The sequence below is a fragment of the Lates calcarifer genome, linkage group LG6 (genome assembly GCF_001640805.2).
Source record: "Lates calcarifer isolate ASB-BC8 linkage group LG6, TLL_Latcal_v3, whole genome shotgun sequence".
In the NCBI taxonomy this organism is placed as follows: Eukaryota; Metazoa; Chordata; class Actinopteri; family Centropomidae; genus Lates; species Lates calcarifer.
In genome coordinates this window covers 9,323,249-9,342,198 of record NC_066838.1, presented here as the reverse complement: position 1 = coordinate 9,342,198, position 18,950 = coordinate 9,323,249, and the positions used below count along the sequence as shown (strand labels likewise).

The window sequence follows — 18,950 nt, the reverse complement described above, 5'->3', positions numbered from 1 at the left end:
CTCCTCTTCTGGAATTGTTCAGTGTGAGAAACATTGAGTGGGTGTGGGAAAACTCAGAAACAACCAGCTGAGCACTGACGTGTCAGAGTTGTTGGAGAACAAGATGGTCAACTCTGTGCAGCTGCCTGTCACAGGGCTCTTACATCATCTCATCTGGCCGTCCTGGATTTGTGGGGTTTCAGAGAGGCCGCCATCTGATGACTTTATAGTTCTTCTGGGAAACTTCATGCACATTTGTAAAATATTGGACACACCCAGAGAGTGCTGATTGGAAAGAATGGCCTGCCTGATCTTAACCCAAGTGGTGCCTTGTGACTTCTCCGATGGTCATGGACTGTGGATGATAACACTGTATGTAGATAAAATACTGGTAGTGTACTTGGTAGCAAAAACACCCTGATGCAAAGATTAATGATTGACTTTATAGTCATATAATCAGATTTGCTGACATGTCTTAAACTCAGATGAAGAACAGGAGCAGAGCTGTCATCTGAGCTGGATCATCAAGGATGCCAGACAGACTCTGTAAACCCCAATGTGTTGTGAGGGTGAACTGAGAATGTCTGCCAGGTCCCCAAATCCCACCTCCAGAGGAATATTTCCTGCATCCCATGGGCAGCTCGGGCCCCAGAATCGAAGTCAGACGTGATAAAAATTTTCCGTAGCCTAAGGGCAGCTCTAAATTGTGGTCAAAAGCTAGTTGAAAACATGTTTTGGCGGTAAACCAGAGAACCTGTTGATGGATACCAGGAGAAGGGAGCGATAAAGCTGAAGAAAGAGACCTTTGTGGCCTCCATGATTTAGAGCTAAATTTAAACAAAATATCTTATTTTAACTTAATTTAAAATGTCTATTTGTTCTTCTGCATGATGCTAGTACATAAAACAATCCAATGCCTGTGACACGTTGATTGTAACACGAAGCTCTGTTATGGAATAATGCAGCAGTAATGTGTTCTCAGTTCAGCAGATACAACTTCCATTGAAGGGTAACAACACATGTGTTGCATCAAGTGTGAACCTGACCAGCACTGTTTGTGTCATTGTTGTTAGTAGCTCTATACACAAATCCAGGTATGAACTCAACATTGCATGCTATTTCAATGCTTAGAGTTTGGACTGAAGTTTTTAAAAAGGGCCTGACTTTGATTAGCTCTTAATTTTAAGTTTTCCCAATCAATCAAGGTATTAATGGAAGTACATATGTTGGAGCTGCACAGTCAGCAAACATTCATTTGTTCATATTATCTTGAGGCAGGATATTGGCCATGAGGATGTGAAACACTGTAGAGCAGAGGTTTTTTTTCAGCATCTACGGTGACAGAGAGACACCACAGCATAAGCTCTGTCATTATCATTTCAGTACCTGTTTTGATGGGCAAGTGTAATGATGAAAGAAGAGGAAAAAATCAGCGAGCAGTTATAAGTGTATGTTTTCTGAGAAATATTCTCAGAAAATTAACTCTTTTGTTCTTTAAGTGGATATTCACCAATACAATGTCAGTATATGTTCACTTTTTACTGCAGTGTTTGCCTCTTGTCCACCCGCCTGCACAGTGCTGTAGGTGTCATGAACTAGTTTGAAGCTTTTTTTTACATTTTGCCTTTTGATGACACCACTACCACTCCACACACATCTTGTTAGTCCTTGAATGTTTCTAAGCTCCAAGAAGTTCATATGAATAATTTTGTCTTCCTCTTTGTAGATGATGACAGTGAACCCATCTTGGGGCTTTGGTTTGAAGAGACAATTTCACCCACCAAAGACAAAGTAGCCCCCCCGCCACCTCCTCCACCCCCACCCCTGGAGACCTCTCCGAGACTGAAGAGCCCCAGCAAGCAGAATCCGAGCGAGAATGGCAACATCTTAGCTGGCCGTAAAGACCCAGAGCTGGTGAGGACTCATGTATGTGTATCTGACAACATACACAATACTGCTGCTGCAAGTCCATAGTAAACAGCACGTGTATGTTTTTTTTTTAGTGTTGGCACACCTGTCGTCATATCACCAGTACCAACTTAGTAAAGTTATTAGTTTTAATGTGATAACACAACCCACCCATATTTGTTTGTTCCTGTAGTTCCTCAGTTTGGCCTCCAGCATTCTGAACTTCATCACCACCTCAATGCTCAAGTCCAGGAACAACTTCATCCGCAACTACCTGAGCGTGTCTCTTACAGAGCAGCACATGGCTACACTAGCCAGTATCATCAAAGATGTGGACAAAGACGTCAAAGGTATGGCTGAAAAAAAATCACACACTGCTTGTCATATCTCAACTATTTTCCGTAATTTCCTTCTTTTGGCCTAGTAGCTAATGATGGGTCTAGCCCGTAATTGGTAGACAGCAATACGCTGTACTGGGTTTAATGTATTTTATGTATTTTTCTATTCAGGCTCCTCAGATGAAGTGTTCTCTTTAGCTCTGTATCACTTCAACCACACACTGGTGACATCAGATCTTCCATCCCCAGCCTTGCAGGTAAGAGGAATTTGTTTGTTACACCAGTAACTTAACCAGTAACAAAGAGAAAAAGAGACTCTTGACAAACAATTGCTGCGATTAGCTTTTAATTATCAGAATTTGGTATTCAGTGTCAATGTCTTATTTTACCTCATGTCATTCACAGAGCACCCTTCTTCAGCAGTTGGGCGTTGCTCCCTTTTCAGAGGGTCCCTGGCCTCTGTACATTCATCCACAATCATTATCAGTCCTCTCCAGACTTCTCCTAATATGGCAGCACAAAGCCAGTGTGCAAGGAGAACCAGATGTGCCTGAATGTATGAAAGTTTGGGAAAGGTATGGCAACCATGGCATTCCCAGCTGGCTTTTATGTGCAATGTAGTGGTTTACATTGTCTTGAGGCTGTCATCATAATACCCTGGAGTTCAGTTGATAATACTGTAAACTACTTCTGCTGTTGTACCTTTTTAAGCAGTAATTTCAAAACATTCTTCACTTTGGCATCCATGTTAAGCTTATGAATATTCTAATGCAGTGGACAACTAGTGGTCTATAGCCTGTAAAACCACGCCTGATTTCTGGAAATGAATACAGTTTGTACTATGCAGTATGTATATTCTAGCTTACACCTACACACATACTGTTTTAAATTGCCCCCCCAATTTCTCCTTTGTGCTCCTAGGTTTTTGGGAACACTGAAGCAACACACTATCCAGGGTTCTGTTCATGGAGACGATGACCTTAATGTTGAGCACCTCCAGCTCCTGCTGCTCCTTTTCCACAACCTGTCAGAGCGCGGGCGACGGTCAGTCCTCACCCTGGTCACCCAGGCCATCACTGAAGTGGCACAGAGCAGAGACTCCCAGCTGAAGGCTGTACCCCTCAACCTGGCTCGCCTGTTGCTGGTTTTTGACTACCTGCTGCGCCACTACTCCAAGGCTCCCTTATACCTTTTCGAACAGGTTAGCTCTTGTTTTCTAATGATTGTAGTATTGTCCTGATGGTAACTTGCGCAGATAAGAAATGGTTATATTTATTTGATAGGTATATTTGTTACATGATTCTTATTCTTATCAAATAAAATACATCCAACAATGTAATTGATTTATTAAGTAATCAAGAGCAAAGTAATAGATATCGTCAGTTATATCATAAGTCTCAAAAATGTCCACACAGTCACTTTCCCAGTAAATTTCTTTCCAGCCAATAGTTTACCTCTTGATTATACAACCAATTTAGATGTATCTGTAACAAATTGTTAAATACATTAGCTGTAGGAATAACATGACATCCAAATGAAGTGGTATTCCAAATCATCATTTTCTAATGCTCAATCTTTGAATAAATGTGTGTGTGGGACTGTGGTGACGATAAATTTATCTACTCTCCACCATGAATATTATTTATAGGTGCAGTACAACCTACTCACCCCACCATCCACTGGGCCAAGTACTGTTCAGGAAGGTGGCAAACGTAGCAGTCTCCCACTTTACTATGGTTTCAAAGAGGTGGAGGAGAACTGGGCTAAACATTGTTCAGCAGGTAAGACCAACGTGAAACTTTTATATCCGCTGGCCACAGCATGGTGATATCTACAGAAACTCACCAGCTGCAAGGACCGTTTAACTAACCACATTTTTTTAGGATAAAGAACATTTGTGCACTGGTTGTCCATCCACCAAAGTCACTGGTAGAATGGATAAACTTAAATGGCTACAGCCAAGATTCACCAGCATTGACATTGCTGGCAGTAATCTCCCAACGACAGCAAAGTGCACTAATATATTTCCTATTGTCTGTGTTCTTATTTCTTTTGTGTTAACAGGATGTTGCTGCTTTCACTGGTAGTAGATGAGAAAATTAAAAAAATTAATGTATTTCAATCCTTTTTAGATTCAAATGTACAGCCCAAATTCTACTGCGTTCTGTCCCCTGAGGCGTCTGAAGATGACATCAGCAGACTAGACAGCAAGGTGAGACTTTTTTTAATGAAACATAGTTGTGTGTGTGTATGTATGTGTTTATTTTTATTTACATGTCTATATTTCCCTGCGCTTCAATATGTCCAAACAACTGTTTTTTTGATAGGTCTTTCCAAAGCTGTTCAATGGAGCAGTTAAATACGATGAACTGTATGCGTGGCTCATCTCACTCCTGGCAGCAGGTTCTCAGTTTGACACAGCAAGGAGACAGGAGAACAAGCCCATCACTCCTATGGTGAGAACACACCACATGAACAAACTGTGAACTGTGCCAACAGGGTAAACAAACCCATGATACAGGTGTATTATAGTATGCATTATTTAAAACTGCTCTGCGAACTCACAGGCAAAATATCTGTCTTGATATAAGCTTTCTCAGTGCGCTTCAAATAAAAGCACTCCAGTGTTTTGATTTTAAAAGCCTTTAGTCTTTTGATGTAAGGACCACCAGAAAGTGTTAAGTCTTAATTAATAGAAGCTTAACAGCTGGGGACTTCAGCAACAGCATCTGACAGCAACTGAGCACAGCTTGTTGAACAGTGTATGTTTATTTCCCTGCACAGGAGGCCTGCTCCCTTCAGTACTACTTCCTGGTGCTGTGGAGGATCCTGGGTGTTTTACCTCCTTCAAAAGCCTACGTAGAGCAGCTGAAGACTGGCTGCAGTGATCCCAGTGAGAGCGACATCCTGCACACACTGCGATGGTCCTCACGTCTGCGGGTATCTACCTACGTGAACTGGATCAAGGTCTGTTGACAGCTGAAAGTACTACAGAAAGCCTTATTAGCACAATAGGTGCCAAAGCAAATGGGTTTGTGGCCACTTTTACAATATTTTCGTTATTCTACACATAATTATTTTGCTTTTAAAAATAAATTAGTTGAAACTGGATGCATCAGATTTGCATTTGGAAAAAGTTTGACCTCTAGATTTCTGTCTAATGCAGTTTCAAATGCACGCATTATCCTGTACCCTGCCCTTAATCCTGTGATGATGTGTGTTCATTGTAGTTAATTTTGATGTATGACTGTGTCCAACCCATCTCTGACAGGAACACCTGGTGAAGCAGGGAATGAAAGCGGACCAAGCAGCCTCACTAGTTGAGATGACATCTGCTAAGTGCAGTACCGTTAAATACGATGTCGAGCTAGCAGAGGAGTACATTGCCAGACAGGTAATAATTATAACATAGTCACTGATGACATGTGCATCTATTGTTGTTCAGAGCTTTGAATTCTGTTGTCAACTTGATTTTGTTGCAGATTTCCACCTTCTCCAGTGTAGACCCGAATGTCATTCTTCCACTTCATCAGTTACCCTCTCTGCAAGCCATCTATACACTTGATGCAGTCATCTCTAAAGTGCAGGTTTCCTTAGACGAGCATTTGTCCAAGGTTGCCATTGAGGCAGACACTCATAAGTCCTCTGAGATCACAAAGAACCTGCTGCCAGCCACACTACAACTCACTGATGTTTACACGGCCTTCACAAGGTGAGAAAGGATCTCTAACAGCTGTGTTGGGCTCACCTCTTAACAAGTTTATCCAGGCCATGGTAAATCTAGCAGGCCTAAGGATTACTATATGACTGAATGTTTTTTGGGGGGGTGATTTAAGCATGCATATTAGAAGTCATTGAGGATTAAAACACAAAAGAGCCAAAGGGCCTCCACATGTTCCTCCATATGTAACAAACATCATGATAAGAACAATATAAGACCAATACATATAAACCAAACAAATAGAAATAGAATTTCTAATTGTAAAGTGTAAATTGTGGTCTTCCTTTTATTCATGTTGTAAATTACTGAGAAATCATTTTTTCAAAGCCACACAAAGAAAATCATCATCTGTTTTATAACCCCTTATCCTAATTAAATAATTAAACCAAACTTGCCATGACCAGGTCTTACCTACTCATGAACATCCCAGAGGAAGGAGAGAACAAGCTGACAGATGCCAAGCTCCAAGGTTATGCTGCAGTTCTGTCTATTGGCTCCACCCGCTGCAAAGCCAACATGCTGGGTATGTGGAAGAATTCCTCAAGAACAAAATTGTTAAACAGAACTTTGACTTCCACAGCTTTTCTTTACACCCACTGTTTTAACCTGAACTTTTTTAAATGAAATTTTACAGGTCATAGTATTATGCAGAACTTGCCATCAGCTGTACAGACAATATGTGAGACTTGGAACAGCATCCACACCAACGAATTCCCCAACATTGGCTCATGGGTACGTGAGTAAAATTGTTGCTCATAGCTCAGTATAATTCTGTCCTTCTTTTAAGCACATTCTACAGAACAATAGGCAGTTTACTCACTCTTTGTTTTTTTGCCCTTTTTAAACAGTACCAAACCACTCATTTGAATCTGCCTTGAAGGATGAAGTGAAATTTTTTTGTAACACCCACTCTCACTCTTTTTTAGTGTTTTATGTGTTATTTTATTTATTTATTAATACAAGTTATTTCTTCTTGTTTTTTTAAAACAATAGATTAACCTTATTTTTAGTTATAGCTATAATGCACTATCCTAACCACATCTGATTGAATTTGTTATTTGCTGTTCATTTTGTCAAATTTAAGAATAATTATATCAGCAATTATGAGACTAATAGTCTGGTTTGTTTTCTTTCTCAGCGAAATGCATTTGCCAATGACACCATTCCATCAGAGAGCTACATCAGTGCCATCCAAGCAGCTCACCTAGGCACACTGAGTTGTCAGTCCTTGCCTCTGGCCTCTTCCCTTAAACACATCTTACTCTCGCTGGTTCGTCTCACTGGTGACCTCATTGTGTAAGTGCTTGTCCAGTCTTCTTTAAAATCTGAATCATTTAGCAGATGTGATCACTAGTTAATATTGTGGCATGTTTGACTCCTCAGCACAGAGGAGCTGAATCCCTCACAGGTTGTGCGGACTCTGCTGCCCCTCCTGCTGGAGAGCAGCACAGAGAGTGTGGCTGAGATCAGCAGCACCTCACTGGAGCGCATCCTCGGCCCATCAGAGTCCGACGCCTTTCTAGCTCGCATCTATGAGCGTTTGGTGACTGGGTGTTACAACATCATTGCCAATCACTCAGATCCCAACAGGTATACTTTTTTTAAACCTGCATTAAACAATATATTGGACATAATTAACAATGAATCATGATTCTTTATTGTGTGAAACTAGTGTTGGTAGAGCTGAACCCACTTACTCTTAAGATCTTGGTTCTTTTATTTTTCTAGTGGTTTGGATGAATCTGTCCTCGAGGAATGTCTTCAGTACCTTGAAAAACAGCTTGAGAGCAGTCAAGTCCGCAAAGCCATGGAAGAGTTCTTTTCATTCAGGTATCTGGTCAACTGCTAATCCAGGTGCCATTATTACACATTTATACATCTACCTCGCTTATTTTGTGTTCTTTTTTTCCCAGTGGTGAGCTTGTCCAGATCATGATGGCAACAGCCAATGAAAACCTGTCAGCAAAGTTCTGCAACAGGGTGCTGAAGTTCTTCACCAAGCTTTTCCAGCTCAGTAAGTCTACTGAGTTCGTTCCAACCAAGACTAGCTGTCTACCAGTAGACTAGTTTGTATTTAGTGTTGTCCACATGTTAAGGCAAAAGTGTTAAGTACTTTCCCAATTGACGGAGTGAAAAGCATCCATTCATACAGAGGGGTGAGAGGCCAAAATAGTACATGGTTGTACTTGCTTGTACACCTGAAAACTGGCAGAAGTACTTGTGTGAAAATGGAAAAAGTTGGAAAGCTCGAGAGAGTTCAAAACCTGCATACTTCATCACATCTACATGCTGGGTGTGCTTGTCTGATATTTTGCTTTGGAAAGTTACAAAAATTGTATTCTGATATCAGAAAGATGTTGGGGTGGGGTTCCAACAAACACTAAATTTAAAGTGTCAAAAATGACAAATCTTGAAAGCTGCAAGCTACAGGTGCATCAGTTGTATTTGGAAGCTTAAATCTCCCTATTGTGCTGTGTCCCCCAGCGGAGAAGAGTCCAAATCCCAGCCTGTTGTGTCTGTGTGGCTCTCTGGCCCAGCTGGCCTGTGTGGAGCCTACTCGTCTGCAGTCCTGGCTGACGCGCATGACGGCCACCCCACCAAAGGACTCAGAGCAGTTGGAAATAGTGCAGGAAAACCGACAGCTTCTGCAGCTGCTCACCACCCATATTGTGCGTGACAACAGCCAGGTGGGCGAAGGAGTGTGCACTGTCCTCCTCAGCACACTCATTCCTATGGCAACAGACATGCTGGCCAATGGTGATGGAACAGGCTTTCCTGAGCTCATGGTCATCATGGCCACACTTGCCAGTGCTGGTCAGGGGGCCGGCCACCTGCAACTGCACAGGGCAGCGATCGACTGGCTGACCAGATGGTAAGAAATCAGTTCAATTTACTTCAGGGACCTGCATGTCTTTTTTTGGCATCAGTGCTAGGGTTAAAGTTACCAAACAAATTGCTCGATAAAAGGACACACATATTAATGGGTAGTCCTCTGTAGTGGGTGACCAAATCCCTTGACCATGAATATGCAGCAATAGGATCCTAAATTTCTGAATATTTATTTTAAATTGCTCTAATTTTCCTCTGCAGCAAAAAGTATCTAACACAGAAGAATGTTGTGGAAAAAGTAAGCACAAATGTTTCCCAAGGAAAGGTATGTTTTTTTATATATATATATATATATATATATTAGTATATTGCACCAATTTATTAAAGTGTCTTATACCCTTGACTCCATCCAGGTGTTAATGCATTTTAAACACTGGCTTAACATGTTTCCTATTTGACTGTGAAGTAACTGATGAACACCTGTTTCTTTTTTGTCAGCACGCAAGCATGCTGGAATGCTCGTGTCACATCATCTCCTATCTGGCCGATGTGATGAATGCTTTGCGGCAAAGCAGTGGACAAGGCACCTCAGCACTGCTGATGGAGGGAGAAGAGAAGGCCATGGAAGTGGACTCAGACTGGGTGGAGGAACTTGCAGTAGAGGAAGATGATTCCCAGGCAGAAGACTCTGTGAGATCTCACCCCTTTAAGTCTACTCTCCTGAAATAGGACCGTATTTTGTCCGCGTTTACACGATAATTAGGGCTGGGTACTGAACTTCGGTTCTTTTATGGCACCCGAACGAAAGCAAGATTGATGCCAATGATGCGCGATGCAGTATTTGCAAAAAGGACATCATTGCTAAGGCAACACGACCAATTTGATGAAGCATTTGAACATGCACAGGATCAATTTAAGAGCAGAAAGTTGCTCCGTGTTCAACTGCACCAAGATTCAAAGGTCCTTCATATGCAGCAGTGAGCATCAGACACTGACTTGTCACTTGTTCTTTTGCACTGAAAATTATTTGTTGTATATTTTTTATGTTAGAAAACTGCTTTGAGTGGAAAAATACCTGAAGCTGAATAATAAAACTCAAGATTTGTACCATAATAGGTAATGTAATTTTCTTTGATAAAATTGGTTTTGAAAAAAGTATCATTCAGGAACTGGCGTCAAAGTCAAGGTATCAGTATCTGTACCGGTATTGAAAATTTTTGAATGATACCCAGCCATATGTATAATGCAGTCTCTTGGATTTCTTAACTAAACTCAAAAGCCAAATCATCATGCAAAGAAGCCCCCTGACTAATATCAGACAATAGAAAAAAACAATGTTACTGAAAACCTTTGTAGACCACCTGCCCCAGAAAGCTGTTTTAATAACTCTTTTCCTGCTGCAGCCTGACTTTGATGTAAAATCCCCCTGGTTGTGCTGCATAGTATGTCTTGGCTCTTAGTCCAGCTCATTGCACTGTCCAGTAGAGCAAAAATTACAAGGATAACATAACGTAATAGGTTTTAGCCTCATGTAAGTTTCCCGAGGAAATGGAGCTCATTGTGCTTTGCAACTAACAATATGATATTCAAAGTCTGTACCTCTTGATTTTCAATGAAACATATTTAAATAAGTTTTGCAGTTAATTACTTTGTCTTGACTCAGTTTGGAGCAATCTGTCTTAACATGTTTGTCATTGTTTGACAGGATGAAGACTCCCTTTGCAACAAACTCTGCACCTTCACCATTACCCAGAAGGAGTTCATGAACCAACACTGGTAATGAAAAGTTTATTGTTCCCTGTGAAAACTTTGATAACTCAGAATAAAGGAGAAAATCATTGGGCACATTGTTGGCATATGTTGTTGGATAATTCCACATTATTGACAGTGAAGAAACTGTATACAAAACTATGTTAATTTGTACTTTAGTTAAGCATTAGGTAGATTAAATGAAAACTATCACTATGTGTTAGTGACACATTTTCTTTAAGCAGTGTGTTTTTTCCCCTAATGTGCTGATGTGTTAGATTGTTAACAGTGAAGCCAACTACTCAGTACCCATTAAACGTCTGAATTCAGGTCTGGGAAAATATTTGTTTGCTTAGTGGTATGTGATTTCAAGTGATTTGAGCCTCCCGTCTTGATATAGGAGTATAGTACACCGGTGAATTTCTGTGCAACTAAACTGATGCACTATCTACAGTCTTGCCATCTTCCTTTTCATTCTGCAGGTACCACTGTCACACCTGTAAGATGGTGGATGGGGTAGGTGTGTGCACAGTGTGCGCCAAGGTCTGTCACAAAGACCATGAGATCTCCTATGCCAAATATGGCTCTTTCTTCTGTGACTGCGGTGCCAAAGAGGATGGCAGCTGCCAGGTGAGACCGAATACCTCAGGTCATCATGGGAAGAGAACAACAGCGGTAACTTTGGCTTGCAAGTCATTCCCCCATTGACTTCCATCCAGTCATTTCATTTGGTCAGGGTTATAGCTAGCCCACACATGTGGCCAGAAAACAAGAAAAATCATGTTACAAATGTCTGTCGTCAACATTTTGTGTACTAAAAAGGCCAGTTTTCCTAGTTAATCTTAACTGGATTTCTGAATGTGCATGTGATGATGAACAAACCATCAACTACATTTTACCTTCAGTTTACTTGTAGTCTAAGTTGTCTGATAGGCCTTTTGCATTCTTTCTTTGTGTTTGTGATTGCTATGTCTTCTGTGTTAGTCTTATGATTATAATGGCTCATAATAGTTTGGTTCACCTTTATTTACTTCTTTCACTTTTATTATTATACACATTATGAGTTGAACTGTCCTGCAAGGGCATAATGAAGTGAAAGTATATGCTACTGGAATTCAGAAAATTCCATTTATGAATCCAGTCGATAATTGTTCCAGTGCTATCAAGCGTCTTTTTCAATCAGACTGATTTTTGTTTGCCTGTGGGGGCAGTTCAGATTAAGTGCGCCTCCATCCAATGCAATCTCTCTGTCCATCCTTTTGATTATATACTCCACAATGTGGAGAAGCTAGCGAAGTGGAAACAAAATCAAGTTATTCTAATTGTAAAGAAGCTAAACCAAAGCTTGTATTTGATGTGCTGTATTTAAGTATATATTTATGTGTGTATGGACGCTGTTGCTGTTCTCACTGCTCTATTGTGTTTTCTATCATCTACAGGCCCTGGTCAAACGCAGCCCCAGCAGCGGCATGGGATCCACTCTCAAAGAGTCTTCTGCGTTCCAGAGTGAATTGCGTATGCCTGAGAGTGCTATCCGCCACCAGAATGCCTCACCCTCCGACAAGGGCAAGGTCACAATCTGTGATGGCAAACCTGGTGATGAGGACAGACCAAAGAAGAGCAGTGTGTGCAAGAGCATTGAGGGCTGCCAGGAAGAGTTGCTAGCTCAAGTGGTGAGCAAAAATATGCTTATCTTTTCTGGATTTATCCCTGTCTTATTTTACATGCTCAGCACTGTACATTGTGTGACTCACACCTTTGGCGCTCTTTTCCCATGGCAGATGGGATCATCCACTGCAGCAGTCATACTGGAGATGCTCATGTTTCTCATGGAAGCCATCCAGACCAACTTCCAGCAGGCATCAGCAGTGGGAAGCAGTAGCCGGGCTCAGCAAGCCCTCAATGAACTGCATACTCAAGACAAAAATGTGGAGATGACAGACCAGTTAATGGTATGACAATCTATAGATTTTGGAGGGGTTAGGAAAATTCCTCAATGATTTATTTAAACTTCACCAGAAACTGGAAATTTGTTACCCGCTGCAGTTTTGTGTTCTCATCTGTTGCTCTTTTCCCCTAGGTGCCCACGCTTGGCTCTCAGGAAGGGGCTTTTGAAAATGTGAGGATGAACTACAGTGGCGACCAGGGACAAACTATACGCCAGCTCATCAGTGCACATGTCCTGCGCCGTGTTGCCATGTGTGTCTTGTCCTCACCCCATGGCCGCCGCCAGCACCTCGCAGTCAGCCATGAAAAAGGAAAGGTAAGCCTCACAAACTAGATAGGTGAATCCCATAATTGTTTTCGGTTTCTTAAATTTCTAGACAACTAAAGGTATCTGCCAATAAAAGCTGCGCTTTAGGCTGTGCAATTCCAATCACTGAAGTTAGTTTTCTTTTTTAGGTTCATCAGTAGTTTTCAGTGCCTTCTCCTGTTACAACACCCCATAAACAATTATCTCTCTCTATCCCCACTTGACAGATAACAGTTCTGCAGCTGTCCACTCTCCTGAAACAAGCTGACTCGAGCAAGAGGAAGCTAACACTGACCCGACTGGCCTCTGCCCCAGTCCCTTTCACTGTCCTCAGTCTCACAGGCAACCCTTGTAATGAAGATTACCTGGCTGTGTGTGGCCTGAAGGTCAGAAAATCAGCTTTTTCTCAGTTTTAGATTGTTGTCCTAAGTAGTTTAGTTATTTATTTAAAATGAAAAAACATTCAAAAATATGGAACAATGTAGGTTTTGCTGTTTAGGAGGAGAAACCACAATTCATTTGCCTTAAATATTAATAATTGTGGAATCTATAGTAGATTGTCCTGCAAGTTGTGCAGGGATATTTAACAGATTCTGTATATAAATACAGCTATAGAGATTTGGTATTTGACTTGTCTTTGTTGTTCTTTCATGTTTGTTTTTTTCCCCCAGGACTGCCATGTACTAACTTTTAGCAGCACAGGATCTGTGTCAGACCATCTGGTGCTGCATCCACAACTGGCCACAGGCAACTTTATCATCAAAGCTATCTGGTTACCAGGCTCACAGACTGAACTTGCCATCATCACTGCTGACTTTGTGAAGGTATATTAAGAGAATAGGCATATTTTAGGTACTCAAAGTGAGACTATTGACCTATTATTGGTGATTTGATTAAATTTTTCTATTGATTTGTCAGTCACGGTGACTTTATCTATTTGCCTCCTTTGCCAAACAGATATATGACTTATCAGTGGATGCCCTCAGTCCCATGTACTACTTCCTGCTCCCAAGCTCCAAGATCCGTGATGCTACTTTCCTTTTCAATGAAGAGGGGAAGAACATTATCGTCATCATGTCTTCAGCAGGTTACATGTACACGCAGATCATGGACGAATCTAGCAGTGCGCAACATGGTCCTTTCTATGTCACAAATGTTTTGGAGATAAACCACGAAGATCTGAAGGTAAGTGGGATGTGTACGCATAGGTCATGAAAATATACTTTAAAAGTCATGTGATGTTGTGCAGAACGCTGTCACATCTGCAGAAAAAGATATGATTGTTTGCCAAAGGGCTCTACACTTGGAACCCTGCAGTGTATTTCTGTTTTTGGTTTGATTTGATTTCATGTTTACACACACAGTCAGATCAGTATGATATGAGGTTTTTTAAATTGCTAAATGACAGAAAGCAGTATTGAGGCCAGTTCTCTCTGTGTGACTCCAGGATAGCAACGGGCAGGTAGCTGGAGGTGGCGTGTCGGTCTACTACTCCCATGTGCTTCAGATGCTTTTCTTCAGCTACAGCCAAGGAAAGTCCTTTGCTGCCACAGTGAGCCGCAGCACCACAGATGTTCAGAGGCTTTTCCCCATCAACATCAAAGGGTAACGCTTGTTCTACTCCATATACAGTTTCTCTCACTTCCCTGCCACTGTACTGAATCTGGGAAATATAATGGATAACTGGAAGAGATAATCCTCTTGTCCTCCTGCCTCCTTTAGCTCTAATGGTGGCAGCAGTAAGATGTCACCTGCTCTGTGCCAGTGGTCTGAGGTCATGAACCATCCAGGCCTGGTGTGCTGTGTGCAACAGACGACAGGGATACCGCTGGTCATCATGGTCAAACCTGACACCTTCCTCATCCAAGAGATTAAAACTCTGCCAGCCAAAGCTAAGGTAATGGACATTTACTATACTGACATGGATCAGTCATTAGCAGGTTAAAAGATGAATAGAGCTCCAGTAATCAGAAACTGATGTACAAAATATAACAAGAAGTTCATTGTGGAAAAGAAAGAGCCTATTACTCAGACTACAGAGATCTAGTTCATGCATGTCTGCCAGTACATAGCAAGCTTTTGCTCTTTAAGATGAAGACTTTTTATGTTGTACTTGCTACTTACTCTCAAGTACATACATTGTGGGAAAGTGGTAACTATTATTATTTGGATGTTGATCCAACACATTAACAAAACATAATAATCATGAAAATGCAGAAGTAACTGTGAGACCTTATATATTTTTTCTTTAGAAAAGTGTTGTCCACTTGGATGATTCATTTCCTATGGTTAACATACATTTATTGTCTCTTTACCCCAGATTCAAGATATGGTAGCTATCAGACACACAGCCAGCAATGAGCAACAGCGCACTACCATGATTCTTCTCTGTGAAGATGGAAGCCTGCGAATCTACATGGCCAATGTGGACAACACCTCTTACTGGCTCCAGCCCTCATTGCAGCCCAGCTGTGGCATCAGTATCATGAAGCCGGTCCGCAAGCGCAAAGCAGCTGCTACCAGTGAGTTTTGTGGCCAATAAAGTACAACTGTTATTAATCACCAGGATCATACGCAAGTGGATTCCAACATAGAGGAATAACACACACAACCTCTTGTAGAAAAATGTGATCATTACATCCAAACAATGACTCATTATTTGCCAAAATACGCAGTTAATCACTGCTGACATTTGAATGATAACCCTAACCCAGAACTCAGCTCAACAGTATTTCAGTCTGATGTGATGTTCTGATGTGATGTGTCAGTTCTTTTATTTTGAAAGTCCACATCAATCCAAAATGCAATCCAATTTTCATTTAAAAAAAAAAAAAAAAAAGTCTACCCAATAGACCAACTGATAATTAAATGTTCACTCAAAAACGGTAATTAGAACAGGGAGAGCAGAAAATGTTTACTTATATACATATGCTGTGTTCTTGCAAAATGTTCAAACTTTAATGTAATGATTTTGCTATTAGCCACACGCACCTCCAGTCAGGTGACCTTTCCAGTGGACTTCTTTGAACACAACCAGCAGCTGACAGAGGTGGAGTTTGGCGGTAATGACTTGCTGCAGGTCTACAATGGGCAGCAGATCAAACACAGGCTCAACTCCACTGGGATGTATGTGGCCAACACAAAGGTATGGATATTTTAACAAACCAATTCAGTGTTAAGAATGTGTGAGACTACTCTGCTTTTTCTTCATGTAGTGATTAATACAGTCAGTCGTCTGTGCGTTTATTTTACACTGTTTTACATTAAAAGCAGAAACTATGTGCTGTAAGTGAGTAATGTTAACAGCTATAACTAAGTGAAATTAATAAATAATGGGACAGGTGTGAACCTCCATTTCACAGTGGAGCTTTTTTGGCCAAAAAGGACCATACATGCTAAACATGTTTATACTGTAGTTGTACTATTGTGTGAATGGACAAAATATGTAAAACTCTTCAACAGAGGTTCTCACAATTCTGCTTGTTTCATCCTAGCCTGGGGGATTTACGGTAGAAGCAGTCAACAACAACAGTTCGATGGTGATGACGGGCATGCGGGTGCAGGTTGGCACTCAGGCCATTGAGAGAGCTCCTTCCTACGTGGAGGTCTTTGGCCGCACCATGCAGATAAACCTGACGAGAGCCCGCTGGTTTGACTTCCCCTTCACCAGAGAGGAGGCCCTGCAGGCTGACAAGAAGCTGTCCATCTTTAGTAAGTGTTGCTGTGATGATGATATCTCGTTATGGCTTGTTGTTGTTAAGTAGATCTTTTTTGCCACCTGTATAGACAAATCTGTTTATGTAATTACCTGTTACTTCAGGAATCATTTTAGTCACTTTTGCAGCTACAAGATTTGACAAAAAAATACTGTGAATGTTAATATTTTGCATCATGTATCTGTGTCCTTGGCACTGAGAGCATATAATGACTGTGTAACTGAAGTTATTATGCAGCAAAATTAATTATTGATATAATAACAATGTTTTGTTCATTTTAAAGTTGGAGCATCTGTCGACCCAGCTGGAGTCACCATGCTTGATTCAATTAAGATCTACGGTAAAACCAAGGAGCAGTTTGGCTGGCCTGAGGATCCACCAGAGGATTTCTCTTCTGCCTCGGTTAACAACGTCTGCAGTCCCAACCTCAACCAGGGCAATGGTGCCTCTGATGGAGACATAGCCACCCCCACCACCACCAGCGGCACTGTCCTGGAGAGGTATGGATTTTCCATTTTAGGGTTCATAAGGTCAACACAAATTGTTGGAATTTACAGTTCTCAATCCTGTGTAGTTAACTTTACCACACTCCTGAACTGATGAGATAGTGTTAACATTTCTTTAACGTTATACTTTATATAATTTTTAATGATTTTTTTTATGCCTGACAGGTTTTTAATTGGTTTTCCTGAAATTTTACTATGTTAGAGTGTATATGGATGTTGCAATTAAAAGAAATATGCATTCTGTGATAGTTGTTGTAGATCTATTTATTTATTTATTCAATCACCCACTCCTAGCATCTTTATCCTTCATGGGTCTAGCTATGTAGCAGGAGTTGTTGGGGACGAGCCTGAAGCTTTAACATCAGGGGTTGGGTTCACTTTAGAGTATTTAGTGCATGGCTATCGTGATGTCATCTTTTCTTGCATGCTTCTCTTTTGTTCAACTGAATCATTTAATTTCACTTGTTTCTTTCTGTGATCCTCACACTTTTTTTTGTTCTTTTTCTTTTGCTCCCAAAAATACAATAAAAAGTTGTGAAACTGAGTCCTTATCAACCTTGGACCGGTTAGTAACTGCCCTTTCTCTGCTTGTTTGTATGGTTTTGTGCATGTGTGCCAGTTTGTCCATGCCTGAGACTGTGAACATGCCATGCACCATCTCCATGCTTGAACAACAACAACAAAAAATCAAACAAAACATTTTTTTTCCCTTACAACATTTATTCTTGCATTCAGTGTTGTTTTGGCATTTAGAATAGCACAGACTGCAACAAATTGAGATTTCCTTTTTGTATTTGTATGTTTGGTCGATTAATGGCAAAACCTGCAGTATCCACTGTGTTGATCCTGTTTCTTAATTTCAGGTTGGTGGTTAGTTCCCTTGAGGCTTTGGAAAGCTGTTTTGCAGTAGGTTCCTCTAGTGAAAAGGTAAACAGATACAGATTTTATTCTTTGATGTATTTAAAAGTAAGACCATGTTTGAATGGAAAATCCTGTGCTGTCTTGTCTTGCATTGTTGACGGTATGTCTTTTAACACTTTGTAGGAGAAGAATAAGTCTGCAGCACTGGAGTTGGCCACTCTACTTCTGTCCATGCCGACACCCGCAGGTGTACAGCAGCAGACCAAGGGGCTTCTTGCCAGCCTGCACACCAGTCGAACTGCCTACCACAACCACAAGGTTAAAAAAAAAAAAACAACTCAACCAAAATCATACTCAATCAATAACATTACTATCATCATTACCTAACAAAACTTAAGTAAACTTGAGTAAAAATAAATTATTTACTTGTTATTTAATCAGTTCAAATTATCAATCCAATAATTTTGAGTGAAAGATTAAAGGTAATATATAGTGCTTGAGTGAGGAAGTAACAATTAGTGAGCCCTTCATTTTCTTGACCTTGTGTGATGGAAGTAACCCAACATTCGTGTCTGGAAATTTGATGAATAGTGTGTCTCCAGCCCTTCAGTTTGTTCAGAAACCACACCCTCAGAGCTGTATAATGAAGGTGTTAAATGTGCTCATCCTCTACGTCGTTTATGAAGAACTAATGTGAAATTTCTGTTTTCTCTGTTCTCTTTTCTTTAGGACCAGTCCTTGTTGAGTAACGCAGTGCAGTGTCTAAACAGCTGCAGTCGTGAGGGGAGGGAGCTCGACCCTGATGTCTTCCAGAGGCTTGTGATCACTGCCCGCTCCATTGCAATCATGAGACCCAACAACTTGGTGCATTTTACAGAAACAAAGTCACTACACCATGACTCTGGTAAGAGTCTGTTTGGCTGCTGCTAGATGATGTCCAAGGAATAGCAATTAATGTGTAGATGAATACACTGTCTGTAGTCACGATTTCATGATGTACAGAAAGCCTTTAAAACAAATTCTCTTTAACAACTATTGGTCAAAATGACTTTGTATGTGACTTGGAGACTAAATAATATAAATGTGCCA

The 18,950-nt window shown here is 40.9% G+C and overlaps 1 protein-coding gene across 13 annotated transcripts in view; it reads left to right on the top strand.

Moving 5' to 3' along the window:
* The window catches only part of ubr4 (ubiquitin protein ligase E3 component n-recognin 4), a 49,068-nt gene that overhangs the window by 10,682 nt on the left and 19,436 nt on the right, over positions 1–18,950 (top strand). For 8 of the 13 annotated variants that reach the window (XM_051071145.1, XM_051071149.1, XM_051071140.1 and 5 more), the window contains 38 exons: positions 1,706–1,893; positions 2,081–2,237; positions 2,397–2,482; positions 2,631–2,800; positions 3,147–3,426; positions 3,874–4,006; positions 4,358–4,437; positions 4,553–4,681; positions 5,010–5,192; positions 5,497–5,619; positions 5,708–5,937; positions 6,351–6,469; positions 6,581–6,678; positions 7,085–7,242; positions 7,330–7,536; positions 7,675–7,776; positions 7,860–7,960; positions 8,431–8,818; positions 9,037–9,100; positions 9,274–9,465; positions 10,481–10,551; positions 11,007–11,199; positions 11,964–12,197; positions 12,306–12,476; positions 12,605–12,787; positions 13,006–13,164; positions 13,450–13,602; positions 13,736–13,963; positions 14,226–14,383; positions 14,501–14,675; positions 15,099–15,300; positions 15,760–15,923; positions 16,273–16,489; positions 16,778–16,994; positions 17,533–17,565; positions 17,864–17,927; positions 18,045–18,179; positions 18,591–18,765. In XM_051071145.1, the coding sequence (XP_050927102.1) occupies positions 1,706–1,893; positions 2,081–2,237; positions 2,397–2,482; positions 2,631–2,800; positions 3,147–3,426; positions 3,874–4,006; positions 4,358–4,437; positions 4,553–4,681; positions 5,010–5,192; positions 5,497–5,619; positions 5,708–5,937; positions 6,351–6,469; positions 6,581–6,678; positions 7,085–7,242; positions 7,330–7,536; positions 7,675–7,776; positions 7,860–7,960; positions 8,431–8,818; positions 9,037–9,100; positions 9,274–9,465; positions 10,481–10,551; positions 11,007–11,199; positions 11,964–12,197; positions 12,306–12,476; positions 12,605–12,787; positions 13,006–13,164; positions 13,450–13,602; positions 13,736–13,963; positions 14,226–14,383; positions 14,501–14,675; positions 15,099–15,300; positions 15,760–15,923; positions 16,273–16,489; positions 16,778–16,994; positions 17,533–17,565; positions 17,864–17,927; positions 18,045–18,179; positions 18,591–18,765 (6,120 nt within the window). The remainder of the gene's footprint in view (positions 1–1,705; positions 1,894–2,080; positions 2,238–2,396; positions 2,483–2,630; positions 2,801–3,146; positions 3,427–3,873; positions 4,007–4,357; positions 4,438–4,552; positions 4,682–5,009; positions 5,193–5,496; positions 5,620–5,707; positions 5,938–6,350; positions 6,470–6,580; positions 6,679–7,084; positions 7,243–7,329; positions 7,537–7,674; positions 7,777–7,859; positions 7,961–8,430; positions 8,819–9,036; positions 9,101–9,273; positions 9,466–10,480; positions 10,552–11,006; positions 11,200–11,963; positions 12,198–12,305; positions 12,477–12,604; positions 12,788–13,005; positions 13,165–13,449; positions 13,603–13,735; positions 13,964–14,225; positions 14,384–14,500; positions 14,676–15,098; positions 15,301–15,759; positions 15,924–16,272; positions 16,490–16,777; positions 16,995–17,532; positions 17,566–17,863; positions 17,928–18,044; positions 18,180–18,590; positions 18,766–18,950) is intronic. The other 5 variants (XM_051071147.1, XM_051071144.1, XM_051071146.1 and 2 more) reach the window with 3 other exon arrangements.